The sequence below is a fragment of the Juglans microcarpa x Juglans regia genome, chromosome 1D, assembly GCF_004785595.1.
Source record: "Juglans microcarpa x Juglans regia isolate MS1-56 chromosome 1D, Jm3101_v1.0, whole genome shotgun sequence".
Taxonomy (NCBI): Eukaryota; Viridiplantae; Streptophyta; class Magnoliopsida; order Fagales; family Juglandaceae; genus Juglans; species Juglans microcarpa x Juglans regia.
The window spans coordinates 40,900,856-40,914,595 of NC_054594.1; the positions used below are offsets into that span (position 1 = coordinate 40,900,856).

A 13,740-nucleotide genomic window follows, 5' to 3' on the forward strand; every position below is an offset into this window, starting at 1 on the left:
CCACCCACCCTGCGATGGCTATCCCATTCCTGTCCCACTTTAGATCTCCAACCAGTTTCTGTTCACGTCGGTTGCGACAGCGCCGTCCTTCTCCAACCGCTACGCGGTTAAAACCGAAAAATACTTGAAAAAACTATATACAAGTTTTTAGTATTTGCTATTCGGGATATGCTAATAATCTCTAGTCATATTTGAAGAGACTTTAATTTATGAATTCATTATTTACAGTCTAGCATATGCCTTATTTGAGCCGTTGTCTGCTTAACATAATATTATATACAGTTTTGTGGGTTTTGTGTATTTGTTTTCAAAAAAAATTGGAGGTTAATATTAAAAAATTAATTTTTTATGTGAATTTAAGATTTACTTATTTTTTCTCAAAGGGAATAGTGGAAACTATAAATATCATTTCTTTAAGATTTATGATAAAAATAATTATGAGTAGTGCAAGGTTGCCGTCCAACAATGACTGCTGGATATGCTGCATAGCATAAATTTGTCTTTATTTTCTTTTCATTTTTTTAACATATTTAAATATTTTAAAAAAATAAAAAATACACAAAGACATTAAAAGTTATTTAATTAATTATTAAGTAAAAATAAAATTAAAAAAAATAAAATACATGCACGGTGAAAGTGAGTGAGTAAACTCAAGCGAATTACTAACATTTTTCAATAATTATTCTTGTACAATTTTTAGGATCTAAGAGGATTAGGTAAAGTGGAGATTATAGTATTAGTTAGTATTTAATAATTTTAATATGCTATAACGTTAAAAAACTACAGCTATATGAGATAAGACATTTTAATAATATATAAAATAATTTTAATATCCACGAGAAAAAAAATATAACTGCATGAAGCTTATCTAATTCCCACAGAATCCCACCCCACAAAGGGCAAAAAAACAAAGAAAAAAGGAAAAGGAAAAAGGAAAAGAAAAACGTAAAGGGAAAGAGTCTCGAGATATATGCTTAGAAGTATAAAACTCTTTTTGATGCCTTAAGATATAATCCAAATTCTCAAGCTCTTCAGGTTCGTTTCGTTAATTTTCTCTCCGACTTTTAGGGTTTTTTCGCGTACGACCATTGGTCATGTTCTTCAGGTTTTAGCGACTTAGTTCCAATTCTTTGTCTTGGATTTTTTAATTTTCTTGATTTTGGCTCATATTTTCTTTTCTAGCCCGTGACTTGTGTTTTGGAAATCAGAGGTTAATGTTGTTTTTTTCCTGTTGGAGTTCGAATCGGTTTGTGTTGGCTTCAGTTTTGTTTGGTTGCTGAGAAAATGTTGGAAGCAATAAGGGCGAAGCTGAAATGTGCGTGATTTGATAAATTTCTTGTATTTTTCTTTCTTTATTTTCTTTGAAAGCAAAACTATATTATATTAAGGTCCTATGTTCCGATTTTTCTGTTCTTTTCTTCCTGAGTTTTCTTGGCAACGAAGCAGAGAGTTAGATTTGATGAAACCTGAACTTTTGTTTCCTTTGGATGGAACTATTGCATTGATAGACATTACACAATGTTAATGAGTTTTTGTCTCAAAGTCATTAGAGATTAAAGGGCTTCTTATAAAATATTCATTGATTTTGATTTAAGAATTCAAGTTTGTGTAGAATTTGTAGAAACTTGTTTTGATAGTCTATGTTGTTTGATATTTTCTTATTGTAATTGTTATAGGGATCGTATAGTCATGGCAACCGCAACTATGGCCACAGCAGCCGGTGCTGCTGCTCTTTTGTACTACACATTGAACCGTAAATTACGGTCGAATGGGTCTCATGGAGATGATAATGATGATGATGGTGATGAAAATGGTAGTGATGCCACTACTGACATTCCTTTAGGTATTGACCGTGTTTCACATAGGCTAATTCAAGCACCTGCTACATGGTTAGAGACGATTTCGACATTGTCAGAGACTCTTAGGTTTACTTACTCTGAAACTCTGGGAAGTGGCCCATTGGGGACTTGGCATTTGGGATCAGCTTTCTTCTGAAGAGGCAGGTAACTGTTCTGAAATGTGATATACTTACAAAAGTATGTGGTATTTTTGTACATCACTGAAAGAATTTGTTATTATTATTATTATTATCATTATTTTTTGGTTTACAAGACCACCAAATGAGTTCATGCATGGCAGGTATCTGACTAGAATCTTGCCATTGATGGTCCTTGTTATCAGGCCAAGCTTCTGACTGTTTCATTGTACTTTGCAGGGAAACTTACATGTTGCAAGTGTATTTGGTGGTAAAGACAGTTTACTGCTCGAAGGACCAGATATAGCTGCTGAACTTAGATACCTCTTAAACTTGTTGACGCTATGTTGGCATTTTTCAAAAAAACCGTTTCCTGTATTTTTAGAGGAGACTGGCTATCCCAAAGAGAGTGTCATCCTTCAGGAACCCAAAGCAGGAGTAAGTCATGTTTGAAGTTTGAATTCAGCTATGTTTTTAGTTGTCAGACATTTGCCTTGCTTTCTTGTCCTTTTTTTTCTTTTTTTTTTTTTTGGGGGGGGGGGGGGGGGGGGGGGGGGGGGGGGGGGGTGTGTGGAAGGTGCCAGAAGCAGTAGTTTACTTTCTAAGGTTTCAAAGCATAATTTACATTTTTTACATATGCCCTGGTTTTTCTGTTTGTTTCTCTTCTGCAGATCTTAAAGCCAGCTTTCACAATTTTAGTTGACCACAACATGAAATGTTTTCTCTTATTGATTCGTGGGACCCATAGTATCAAGGATACTCTTACGGCTGCTACCGGGGCTGTTGTACCTTTCCATCACAGTGTTGTGCATGAGGGAGGAGTAAGCAATTTGGTTTTAGGTTATGCGCACTGTGGGATGGTTGCGGCTGCTAGGTGGATTGCAAAGCTTGCTACTCCTTGTCTTATTAAAGCACTTGGTGAATATCCTGGTTATAAAATCAAGGTAAATCCACGAGGTGTAATTGTTCTTATCCTTTGCTTATGTATTAAATCAATAAATAGGCTTTGCTACAAGGATAAGCTAAAGTGGCACATGATTTAGTTATTGGTAGCTGAAGCAGTCTTGTATTCTCCTTGTTTCAACCGAAGGAGCTAATGTTGATGCATGATACCATAGCTTCTGGAAAGAGAATATGGTTTCATTAGAGCGTTTTAATACCAATTACTCTTGTTCAAGCATAGTATTTTTGTTATTAATGTTTGTTATTTCTCTCATCCTGCTCCCGCTAACTATCTCAACTTTGTATTTATGCTCCTGAAATTTGAAAATTTTTGAGTGGCCCCCCTTGAACCTGCAATGACCTTAGAAGCATTTAATTGAATATTTATATGGTTTACCTGTTTGGTGGGTGGCTTGTTCCAGTACTGATTATATCTTGTTAAGATATCTACTTACGGCATTCTTTGGGTTCTGACAGATAGTAGGGCACTCTTTAGGTGGAGGCACTGCAGCACTTCTAACATATATACTGAGAGAGCAGAAAGAGTTCTCAAAAACCACCTGTGTTACCTTTGCTCCAGGTTTGTGTTAATTATAAAATTATATTCTGGTATTGTTTTACTTTGAAAACTTCATATTCTGTATTAATTACTTTGAAAACTTCAGGTTCTGATTTCTCCTTATATCCAGCCAATAGAATGTTATCTATGTCATTTGTTGTTTTTGTTCTAGTATTTGTAAAGTTAGATTTCCTAAATTTGCATGTTGCTTTATGACATAGCTAGAGGACTCACAAAAGTTTTATCCCATGCAGCTGCTTGTATGACGTGGGAATTGGCAGAATCAGGCAATGATTTTATTACTTCTGTTATAAATGGAGCAGACTTAGTGCCTACATTCTCAGCTGCTTCAGTGGATGACTTGCGTGCTGAGGTAATCTTAAGCTGTATACTTAGGTCTAATGTCTGTCTTGCCTTTAAGATGGATCATATTTGGTTATTCATTTTTAGACTACCCTTGTATCTTCTTGTATGATCATGGTTAGATGTGGCATCATTAAATCATTCTGACGTTGCTCAGAGGTATTGGTCTGGGGTAATATTGCTCTGTTTTTTAGTTGGAGAGGACTAATTTGCACCTGGCTGGTGTAGTATGGCTTGTCCCAATGTAGGTTGTTTATTGAGTATGTTGGAATCCCCATAAACTTCATGCCTCATCATGGTCAGAATAATACAATGAAACTAAATCTTAGTACGAAAAATGAATCCTGCAACTCTTTTTCTGGTCCCAACGTATCCTGCTCTTTGTTTGATCTATTCACTTGAGATGTTTATGTCACGATGCATGAACTCTAGCAACTCATCCATATAAACAAAAATTACACTAGGACTTGGGTGGCCTGGTTGCTTGGTATTTGATACAATATTCACCCTTTTGGTTCCTTTATATCCTTAAATGCATTATCCATCTTATACAAGCGTTTTTCAAAGAGTTATTTTATTTTACAGGTGACTGCCTCTGCTTGGCTAAATGATTTGAGGAATCAGATTGAGCGTACGAGAATTCTCAGTACTGTATATAGATCTGCTTCGGCACTGGGTTCTCATCTTCCATCCATTGCCAGTGCTAGAGCAAAAGTTGCTGGGGCAGGGGCAATTTTGCGCCCAGTTTCAAATGGTACACAGGTAACTCCTTTTTATTAGGAGTGGTTTGGATTCAGAGATGAGTTGAGATGGGTTGAGATGGTTTGTAAATAATAGAATAAAAGTTGAATTATTTATTATATTTTGTGTGGGAATTTGGGAAAGTTGTTTTGAGATTTGAAAAAGTTGAATTGTTTATTATATTTTGTGTGGTAATTTGGGAAAGTTGTAATGATGAGATGAGATGAGTTGAGGTGGGTTTTGAATGCAAACAAGGCCTAACAAAATTAATTTCCCAGTGCATTTTATTAATGACATTACCTTTTCCTCTGTCAAGCCGTACATAATACTAGTTTGTTAGCAGCAAAAAAATGGGGGCATTTTCAACAAAGCAGCCATTTATTGATCCTTTTGACATTCTGGGCCTTGTTATCTTCCCTTACAGTTGGTGGTTAATTTCCTACTGTCCGTTAATAGTCATGAGTACCTGAATTTACTTGATTTGCTGATTGGTTTAAATTACACTAGTTTATTTAACCATTTTCTTTCGCTTGTCATGTCTACAGGTTGTGATGAAGAGAGCTCAGAGCATGGCTCAGGCGGCATGGACACGTCCTACACTTCACTTGTCTTCTTGGTCATGCATGGGTCCCCGTCGTCGGGCCACAGCTGCTCATATGACCTCAAAAGAGGAGGGGAGTTCTCCTGAATCTTCCTCTACTAATGTAGAAGCTTCTGAGCATCTTCTTTCATCCCCTAAGAAGACCGCAACCACAACTGCCCTTGAAAGCATTGAACTTCCTGTGTCTTCGTCTGTAGGAACAAAATGGGCATCAGAGATTGAATGTTCTTACTCTGATGAAATAGGTCCAGATGCTGATGGCAATGCTGATCTCAGTGATGGTGAGGATATAATTAGCCATAATAGTCACGAAGACCGCATGACTGAAGTTGAGTTATGGCAACAACTTGAGCATGAGCTTTATGATCGGACAGAAGGTGAGGAGGTTGATGTGGCAAAGGAAATAAGAGAAGAAGAAGAAGCAGCCATTGCAGAGGTAGGTGAGGACCAGCCAGAGAGCTCTATACGAGAAATAAAAGAGGCACACAGATTTTTCCCTCCAGGGAGGATTATGCATATTGTTACCCTTCACTCCGATGGTGCAGAGTGTGAAAGTGATGGTCACCCTACAACCAGTGACTTGGACAATGGGCGCCTAGAAGAGACAAAGGTTGGGATTTTCCTCACTTCAAGATCACTGTATAGTAAACTGAGGTTGTCACAGACCATGATTAGTGATCATTTCATGCCGGTCTATAGAAGGCAGATTGAAAAATTAATAAAAGAATTTGAGGAGGAAGGTGTCGTTGATGACCATAAGACTGGAGGAGTAGTTTTATAGGGAAAGGGATTCTTTCAACAAATAGTTGTTAATAAGCACAATAGAAAAAGGAACCCTAATTGTTTACCTCATTGGTTTTGAAGGCTGGCTACCTAGACAGAGTAGTAGTCCATTGCTTTGCTGCAGTGTGGTGATAGAAAGCCACCAGAGTTGGATTCCCCGACTGGTGAACCATGGAAACGGTATCATTTTTGCTGCTCTGAAAATGATGTTGGAAGGTCATCTCGAGTACGTATACAGCAACCAAAATCGCAGTCCTCTGTGTATATTGGAGTTTTGAGGTCACGAACTTACTCTTTTATTCTTACTTGATTGATTCAATTTGATGTTTCTGTCGTTGTTCTGTCGGTATCAATTGCGAATTAGTAATACTAAGTATAAGTCTCAAATAGACAAGTCTCATACAAGCTCTTTGTAAAAAAGTGGGTCATACTAATAAAGAATATATTTTTTTACATTTTTTTAAGGTGGGATATACTTTTTTACAAGGGCTTCTATAGGAATTGTCTATTTAAGACTTGGACAAATCGTTTCTCATTGCCAATTTTAACTGCTAATACAATTTTCATTTGGATGATTGCATGAATATGTTTTGTTGTGCCTTGCTGGACTTATTTGACTCCTGACTGTGCTCTAAATGGGAAGTCCCCCCCATGGCTGTGCCGAGCCATATATGAACGTAAACCAATCAAGAAACTCGGATCTTGAACAAGAAATTCAATTTCCGTGACAAGTTTTCTCATGCTGAATACGTGTGCAGGGAAAGAAAAAAAGAAAAAAAAAAAGAAAAGAGAAAATCGAAAGATAGAGAAAATAAGAGTAAACCAAAAAAATGGGTTAATTTTACTCTAAAAAAATTACTCGGCTTTCATTGAGACGGAGTACATATTTCGCCATAAATGAGCACATGATACGTTGCAGAGCAAGCATCCACATCAGTTATCAGAATATGTCTACAAATTAAGACCGATATCTTCAGCAATAATCTCTTGCTATTTTCCTTTACTAATGAAGTTTCCAGCCACAAATCAAAATGCGCTTTCGTGGCTAAATTGGAATCTCTCTGTTAACGTTCTTTTGAATGCGTTAATTGGTCCAATCACGCTAGTTGTTGATATGAAACGGATCTTTTCCAAAGCATTTAATGTGATTCTCATGTGTTGTGTCCAATAAGATAGCCCTTTCGGATTGGCACGAAAGCAACGAATGCAACTCTCTGCCTGCAGCGATTTTGTGTGTCTCATTTTACTGCTCTTCAAGACCTTCGATCGAAATCCCTGGCCACAAGCAATTTCCCTGGGGGAAAAAAGAAGAAGAAGAAGAGAGCATTCCCTAATTATGCAGACCACAAACGTACTGTTTGGTTAGTAGAATAATAAATCCTGATATTGGGATTATAAAAGGAGTCCACTGGCAGCCAATTTGTATTTATTTTGATTTGGCTTGCAGACTATATAAGTTTTAGTAAATATTTCATATTTTTTCTGGGCACATAATATTATTTTACAAAAATAAAAAATAAAAAAGAGCCACTGCATCCAAATTCCATAGTATATGTGACAATGATAGTTACCAACATGTTTACACAAGTTTATTTTATTTTTTAATTTGACTGATGATTGCTATTAAATAACCACTGGATCGATCATGGACCAGATCAAACTTGTAAATTTCAAGAGTTATCACTAAGATATTCTCTGCATTTATTATAACTTAAAACTCAAGCTATTGATTGTGCAGTTACCAGCAGCCCCCCCTACCTATTTCTTTGAGAAATATTGAGTTTTACTTGTTTGGTTTGGTTATGCAGTTTAGATGAGATGTTTTATTGAAAGTTGAATAAAAGATTGTTAGAAAATAATTTTTTAATATAATTTTTATTTTAGAATTTGAAAAAGTTGAATTGTTTATTATATTTTGTATAAGAGTTCGAAAAAATTATAATGATGAGATGAGATGAGATGATTTTGTTTACAAGATTATAGCTTTCCGATAACTCTTTTTGGATCTTTAGATTATTAGATACTCTCAATTTTATTATTTTTTGCTTTTTTCGACATATAAATTAATTCCTAACGATATCTTCAATTTGATCAGTTGACAACCGATGCCCGGCTCCCTCCTCGTTCCTTTGAGTTCTTCTTACCTCTCTGTGACAGCTGTGTGTCTGAACAAATAAACAAATAGACAACATTTTGAGCGTGTCTAAACATCTCTAACCACTAAATCGTATAGAATATACAAAGTATTTACAAGACCATGCAGAACTTGCATCCCTATTTTCTTCGGCTATATATATATATACAAATTTTCCACGATTCGTATTAATTATTTGTTGTCGTGTGAACAACAGCTAATTAATAGTTAGTAAATGGTCCCAACCAACGGCATAAAAAAGAAAGAGGAAGAAAAACATCAAAACACATGAAATATATCTTAAATAAAACACACCCACACAAATTAAGCACATGATACAATTATCATCATGTTGATCTAGACTTGGACCTTCGTGAAAAGGATAACCATGTCTGTTAGTAGCTTAGCTGTAAGCAATCGAAAGAAATTTCTCGAGAAAAAAAAAAAAAAAGTCCACAAACGAACAATAATACATTTTTGCCACGTGTCAATTTTTTTTTTCCCCTTCTTTCTAATTTTTTCAACCTTCCAATCTACTACTTATAAATCAATTGAAAGACAAATTAGAAAGCCGAGAAAACGAAGATGGAAACAAATAAAAGAAAATTTCCACCGATATGAACAAGAAATTCCCTTTGAGAAACATTTCCTTTTGAACACAGAGGAAGACAATAATCATTTTACATCAAAAAAGCACAATATATACCAAATCATGTAAGGAAAAATTATGATTGTTTTAGGACCCACTCGGTAATTATCAAAATGAATAGTGTGTGACACATCAGCCAAGATCATAATGCCATGTCAACTTTAGTTTTCAATCAATAACCACGTCACCCACTAGACTTTTCACCGGAATTCCCAATCAACACGTAGGAATGCAAATTGGCCTTGGTTGACCAAAGCTCAAGCTAAGCACGTCCGCTCTTCTTTTCCTCAGAATAAATTAATGGAAAAAGTAATAAAGATAGAAGAGCACAATTTTTTTTGGGGGGGCTTAATCATGTGTTCATACGTTAAGTATACCAAGAATCAAATTCCATTAATGTTCAAACTATATAGTACCGGACAACTTTTCCTACTGTCAATTTATATCAGTAAGGTCCCATACTAGATAAAACATTGACAGTACAATGCCCTCACACATGCATGTTTCGCGTGAATGAGTGTGAAACTTGGATGATCAATGACATGACGATCGATAGATGATCAAGTTGTGTACATATTTACACAAACGTTCAAAATTAATGGGGCATAGAAAAATCATGAGCATATACATAGAGCTTATTTTTTGTGATGCAAAAAATCGTGAGATCACTATCATGTATATTCATGTTTTGGTGAGGGGAATGATGGTATGGTGGGTGTTCCTCTGTCCGTCATGCATGGCAAAGAGATGGGGGGATTGTGCATGTCCCTTTCACGAATCGATGTGAGCAATAATAATTGGAGTGATCCCTTTTATTTCCTCTGGCAACTCTTGGTCCATTTCTTTTACATATATATATATACATACATACATAGAACAAAAGCATATGTATTTGATTGCGACTGCACGAATTTTGATCATCAAATCAGATCGAGGAGGAATCGCCACCGAGGGATATCCTCGTGCCCGAAAAAATGAAAATAATGGAGGGGGGGGATGGTGGGGACTGATGGAGGAGAGGGTTTGCGTAGGGTGCACTGCTTTGCAACATCAACCTCAATAATGAAAGGCGTGATGAATATCAGATTGGTCCCTCATTTTTTTTCTTTGTTTCTTTTACTGTTACGAGTCACTCAAAACTCCAAGTTTAGCACCAGCATTAATATATAAGAAAAAGTTGATATGTTTCAAATGTGTAACAAAACCTCGTTCATTAATTAATTGGCATCATAACTCTTCCCATAACTTTAATTACTCTATTTGAAGTGACACGAGTAATAATATGCAGCAAACTTGTGCAGACCCATGCATATATATATATATATATATATATATATAAAAGTTAGGCATTATTTACGTACGTCATTCTCATTGATCTCGATATTTTTTGGGACAATCCATGTGAACTGTTCAATCCAAATAGTTAGGAATAACTAATGTGACGTGTCAATTAGGCCTTGGAGAAGGTGATGATCAAGCACTGTATACATGAGTACTGCAAAGATAAGAGATACATTTATATATTTCACATGGATGCTCAATTAAGAAACTATTGATCAATTAATGCCCTCAAATACCATTGAGTTGATCTGTTACTTACAAATTAATTTATAATGTACTGTCTATTGTACGATCACATTAATTATAAAAACTTCTAGGCGTGATTTTTTTTTTAATATTAATTAATGTGGTTGATTTTTATATTAATAATGTGGTTGATCATCGATTGTCAGTAAGCATATTTGCACGTTAATTTTTTAGTGCATAATTTAATGGGATTTGTTAGATACAAACAATTTGGTGCATCAAATTACGTATCAACACTCATATAATTTTTTTTATTATAAAAATAAATGAAAGAATGTCTTATATTTAATATTAATACATAATTTAATGCGCAAAATCACTTACAAAAAGATTTTTTCGAATTTAACTCATTCCTGATTGTTTTAAGAACTTCAATAACTACACAAATTCAAATCGGAGTTAAAGATTAAAGCGAGTTTGGATACAAAAACGATTTCACCTCATTATTATAATTTTTTTAAATTTTCACATAAAATATACTAAACGATTTAACTTTTTCAAATCACAAAATAATAATAATATTAAAATATAAGATTCTAATAAAATTTTTTTCAACTTTCAATTTTTATCTACAACTATCTCATCTCATCTTATTATCCAAACGGGGCCTAATTAGAAGAGTAATATTAGATATAATTTTAGTGTGTAAATCTCCTGCATTCTATTTTAAAAAAATGAGATCCAATAATATTAAAAAAAAAAATTATGTGAATTTTATATTTATTTTTTTCTTTTTTTTTTTAAAAAAAAAGGCACGAAACTTACACTCTAAAATTACCATTATCATTTCTCCAAGTAGGATATTGTGGCGATAATTAGCTTATTGAAGTACTCACAGGGCAAGAGTTAATTCAAATTATGAAAATCTGATTTAAGGGATCTCCTAAGCTGTAACTTACACGTGGCAACTACAGATTGTCAATAAATAATCCAAAAAAAATGAGGAAAAAAACCTCCAAACAGCACATATTAGCTTGAATGAGACAACATAATGATGATGATGCTTAGCTGGCAATACAAGATCGACGGCCAGAATCCACCGAGACCAAATGTTGCTGATGTGGATTATACCGCAGTCCACTCCTTTAAAACTTCAATCATTGGGCTTCTCTCTCCTCAGAAGTTCTCTCTCTCTCTCTCTCAGCGACTCTCTCTCTCTCTCTCTCTCTCTCCCTTTAAAGCCTCAACTATTCTATTCATTCCGCTCATGTATCGTTAAGAGGCGGATTTTGTGGAGGAAACAAAAAGCAATCTCTTTGTTTGCTCGTATAAGATTTGGGTTTCTTTGAATGTTATAAAAAACAGGTAAAAAAATAACAAAAGAGAGAGAAGCAATTGGTTTCTTTGAGTTCTTAGGGAGATCATTGGAGAAAAGCAATCTGGGTTTGTTCGGATTCTCGAAGTTTCTTTTTTGAAATGGTTTTTCTGCGTGAGATTTTCGTTGCTGACGAAGATAAGGTTGAAGAAGGAGAGTGGGAGAAAGAAAGGTAATACATACAGGGCCAGAGTGGCAGAAGTAGAGAGAGAGAACGAGAAGTGTTGGGATTTGATTCTCTGTCTGCTTTTGCTGGTAATTCTCATCAAAGTCCTTCTCTCTATCTGCCATTGAATATTAGTCTATGGATTTGATGAAAAATGACTCGTTTAGTGTTCTTTGGTATTTTCGGTTAGATTGATTGTTCCACTTTTTTACTGTGTTCCCTAAAATAAAAGATTGTGTTCGATTTCATTTGGAGTTAAATGTTTCCAATTTCAAAAGCCATGGACGACGTTTATTTTATTTGGAGTATATATCATATATGTTGTTTCTTTGATAATTCATTTACTGAAAAATCCGAAAAAGGTTTTTTTTTTTTTTTTTCCTTTTTCATAGAACAGGATTTCTTTAGAGAGAATTTGACAGGAAACTGCTTGTTTCTAAATGAGCTTTCCCAATTCATCTTCATTTCCTTTCTTTTTTGCTTCTCAAGAAAAACTAGTTTTTCCTCAAAACAGAAACAGCCTTACATATTAATCCACAATCAAGTTTTGGTTTTGTGAAAACCATGCAAACATCAAGAAAAGAAGTTCCTCTTTATTTTTATTTTGCTCTGTTTTCTCACCTGCCAAACATCTAGAAGGGTGGGACAAAGAAAACATGTTAAAATCAAAGTACTCAAAGTTTATTATTGTTTGCAGGGCCATTGGCAATGTCTGCAACAATAATCAGCGATACCGTGTTAATATCAGCCCCGGAAGCACAACCAACGGCAGCTTCTAATTTCATTTCCCAAAATGAAGTAGAATTCGCCGCATGCGACTGCTGTGGGCTAACCGAGGAGTGTACGCCAGCATACATAGCTCGCATCCGGGAGCGTTACCATGGCAAATGGATATGCGGCCTGTGCTCCGAGGCCATTAAAGACGAGATCATAAGGTGTGAAAGGCTAATTAGCACTGAAGAAGCAATGACTAAGCACTTCAACTTCTGTAAAACATTCAAGTCCTCAGGATCAGACCCTCCTCCGAATCCTACATTGCATTTGATAGCGGCCATGAGACAAATTCTTAGGCGCAGTCTGGACTCTCCGAGGGGATTGAGGTCTGAACCAACTAGTCCGTTGAACAGTGACCGGGAAATTCATGCTGCTCCTGGGTTTCCTAGGTCTGGCAGTTGCATTTCTAGTCTGTCTGGTCTATGAAGGTATCGGGTTGGGGTTGGAATGGGAGGGAACAACATAGATATGAACATGGTGGAGTATACCTTTCTTTTGCTGCAAAATAAACATCCTTAAAAAGGAATAAAAGGTTAAAATGATTATTGTAGTTATCTGGTTACCACCTCAAAATTTTCAATCCAATGTATATATTCTACTCTGTCTTCTCTGAATCCAGACTTCTTGCTAGTCGTGTATTATTTTCTGATTGGAAAAAAGGAGAAATTCTAAAAACTATACGTGATAAAGGTTGCAGGATATGTGACTGATTAAGTAATATATACAGACAAATCATTTTTACAAACGCCTTAAATCCAAATACAGAAAGTGGTAGACTTTTTGAGTCTAGGATAAACCAGTCCTGTTTATGAATGCTTATGATGAGCTATCATATTTGTTGGATCTCATAAAGGATTGTCGTTGGAAAGATGGATACACAAATGTGGATTTTTTTAATAATTTTTATTTTATTTATGACTCTCTTGAATAATACTCAATTTGCATTAAAAATCTGGGAAGCTCACTTTTACAGATATAGCTTTGTTTAGCATGGATCGATATACCTACCTAACGCTGGGAACTCACTTTTGATGCTCTCGATCTGTACTGATGAGGAGCCCTTACATACTTTAAAGTTGCAAATCGTTTACGAGATTGTGCAGACATAATAATAGAAGGACGTCACGGGTGCAAAACAGTAGGATAAATTA

At 35.3% G+C, this 13,740-nt stretch overlaps 2 protein-coding genes across 2 annotated transcripts; both read left to right on the plus strand.

The window, feature by feature from the left end:
- Window positions 1-1,057: 1,057 nt before the first annotated feature.
- Window positions 1,058-6,544, plus strand: LOC121258500. The gene is given in 9 exon segments (XM_041160032.1): window positions 1,058-1,315; window positions 1,677-1,942; window positions 1,945-2,003; window positions 2,216-2,413; window positions 2,647-2,919; window positions 3,395-3,497; window positions 3,731-3,849; window positions 4,425-4,601; window positions 5,126-6,544. Coding segments are annotated over 9 exon segments (2,034 nt in total). The 5' UTR covers window positions 1,058-1,313; the 3' UTR covers window positions 5,963-6,544.
- Window positions 6,545-11,440: 4,896 nt separating this feature from the next.
- On the plus strand, window positions 11,441-13,189 carry LOC121261464. The gene is made up of 2 exons (XM_041163866.1): window positions 11,441-11,904; window positions 12,513-13,189. The coding sequence occupies exon 2, from the start codon at window positions 12,524-12,526 to the stop codon at window positions 13,013-13,015; it is 492 nt and encodes a 163-aa protein (XP_041019800.1). The 5' UTR covers window positions 11,441-11,904; window positions 12,513-12,523; the 3' UTR covers window positions 13,016-13,189.
- The last annotated feature ends 551 nt before the right edge of the window (window positions 13,190-13,740 follow it).

What these genes read in the sequence shown, in the direction of transcription:
- LOC121261464 (XM_041163866.1), top strand. Translation starts at nt 12,524, where the DNA reads ATGTCTGCAACAATAATCAGCGATACCGTGTTAATATCAGCCCCGGAA.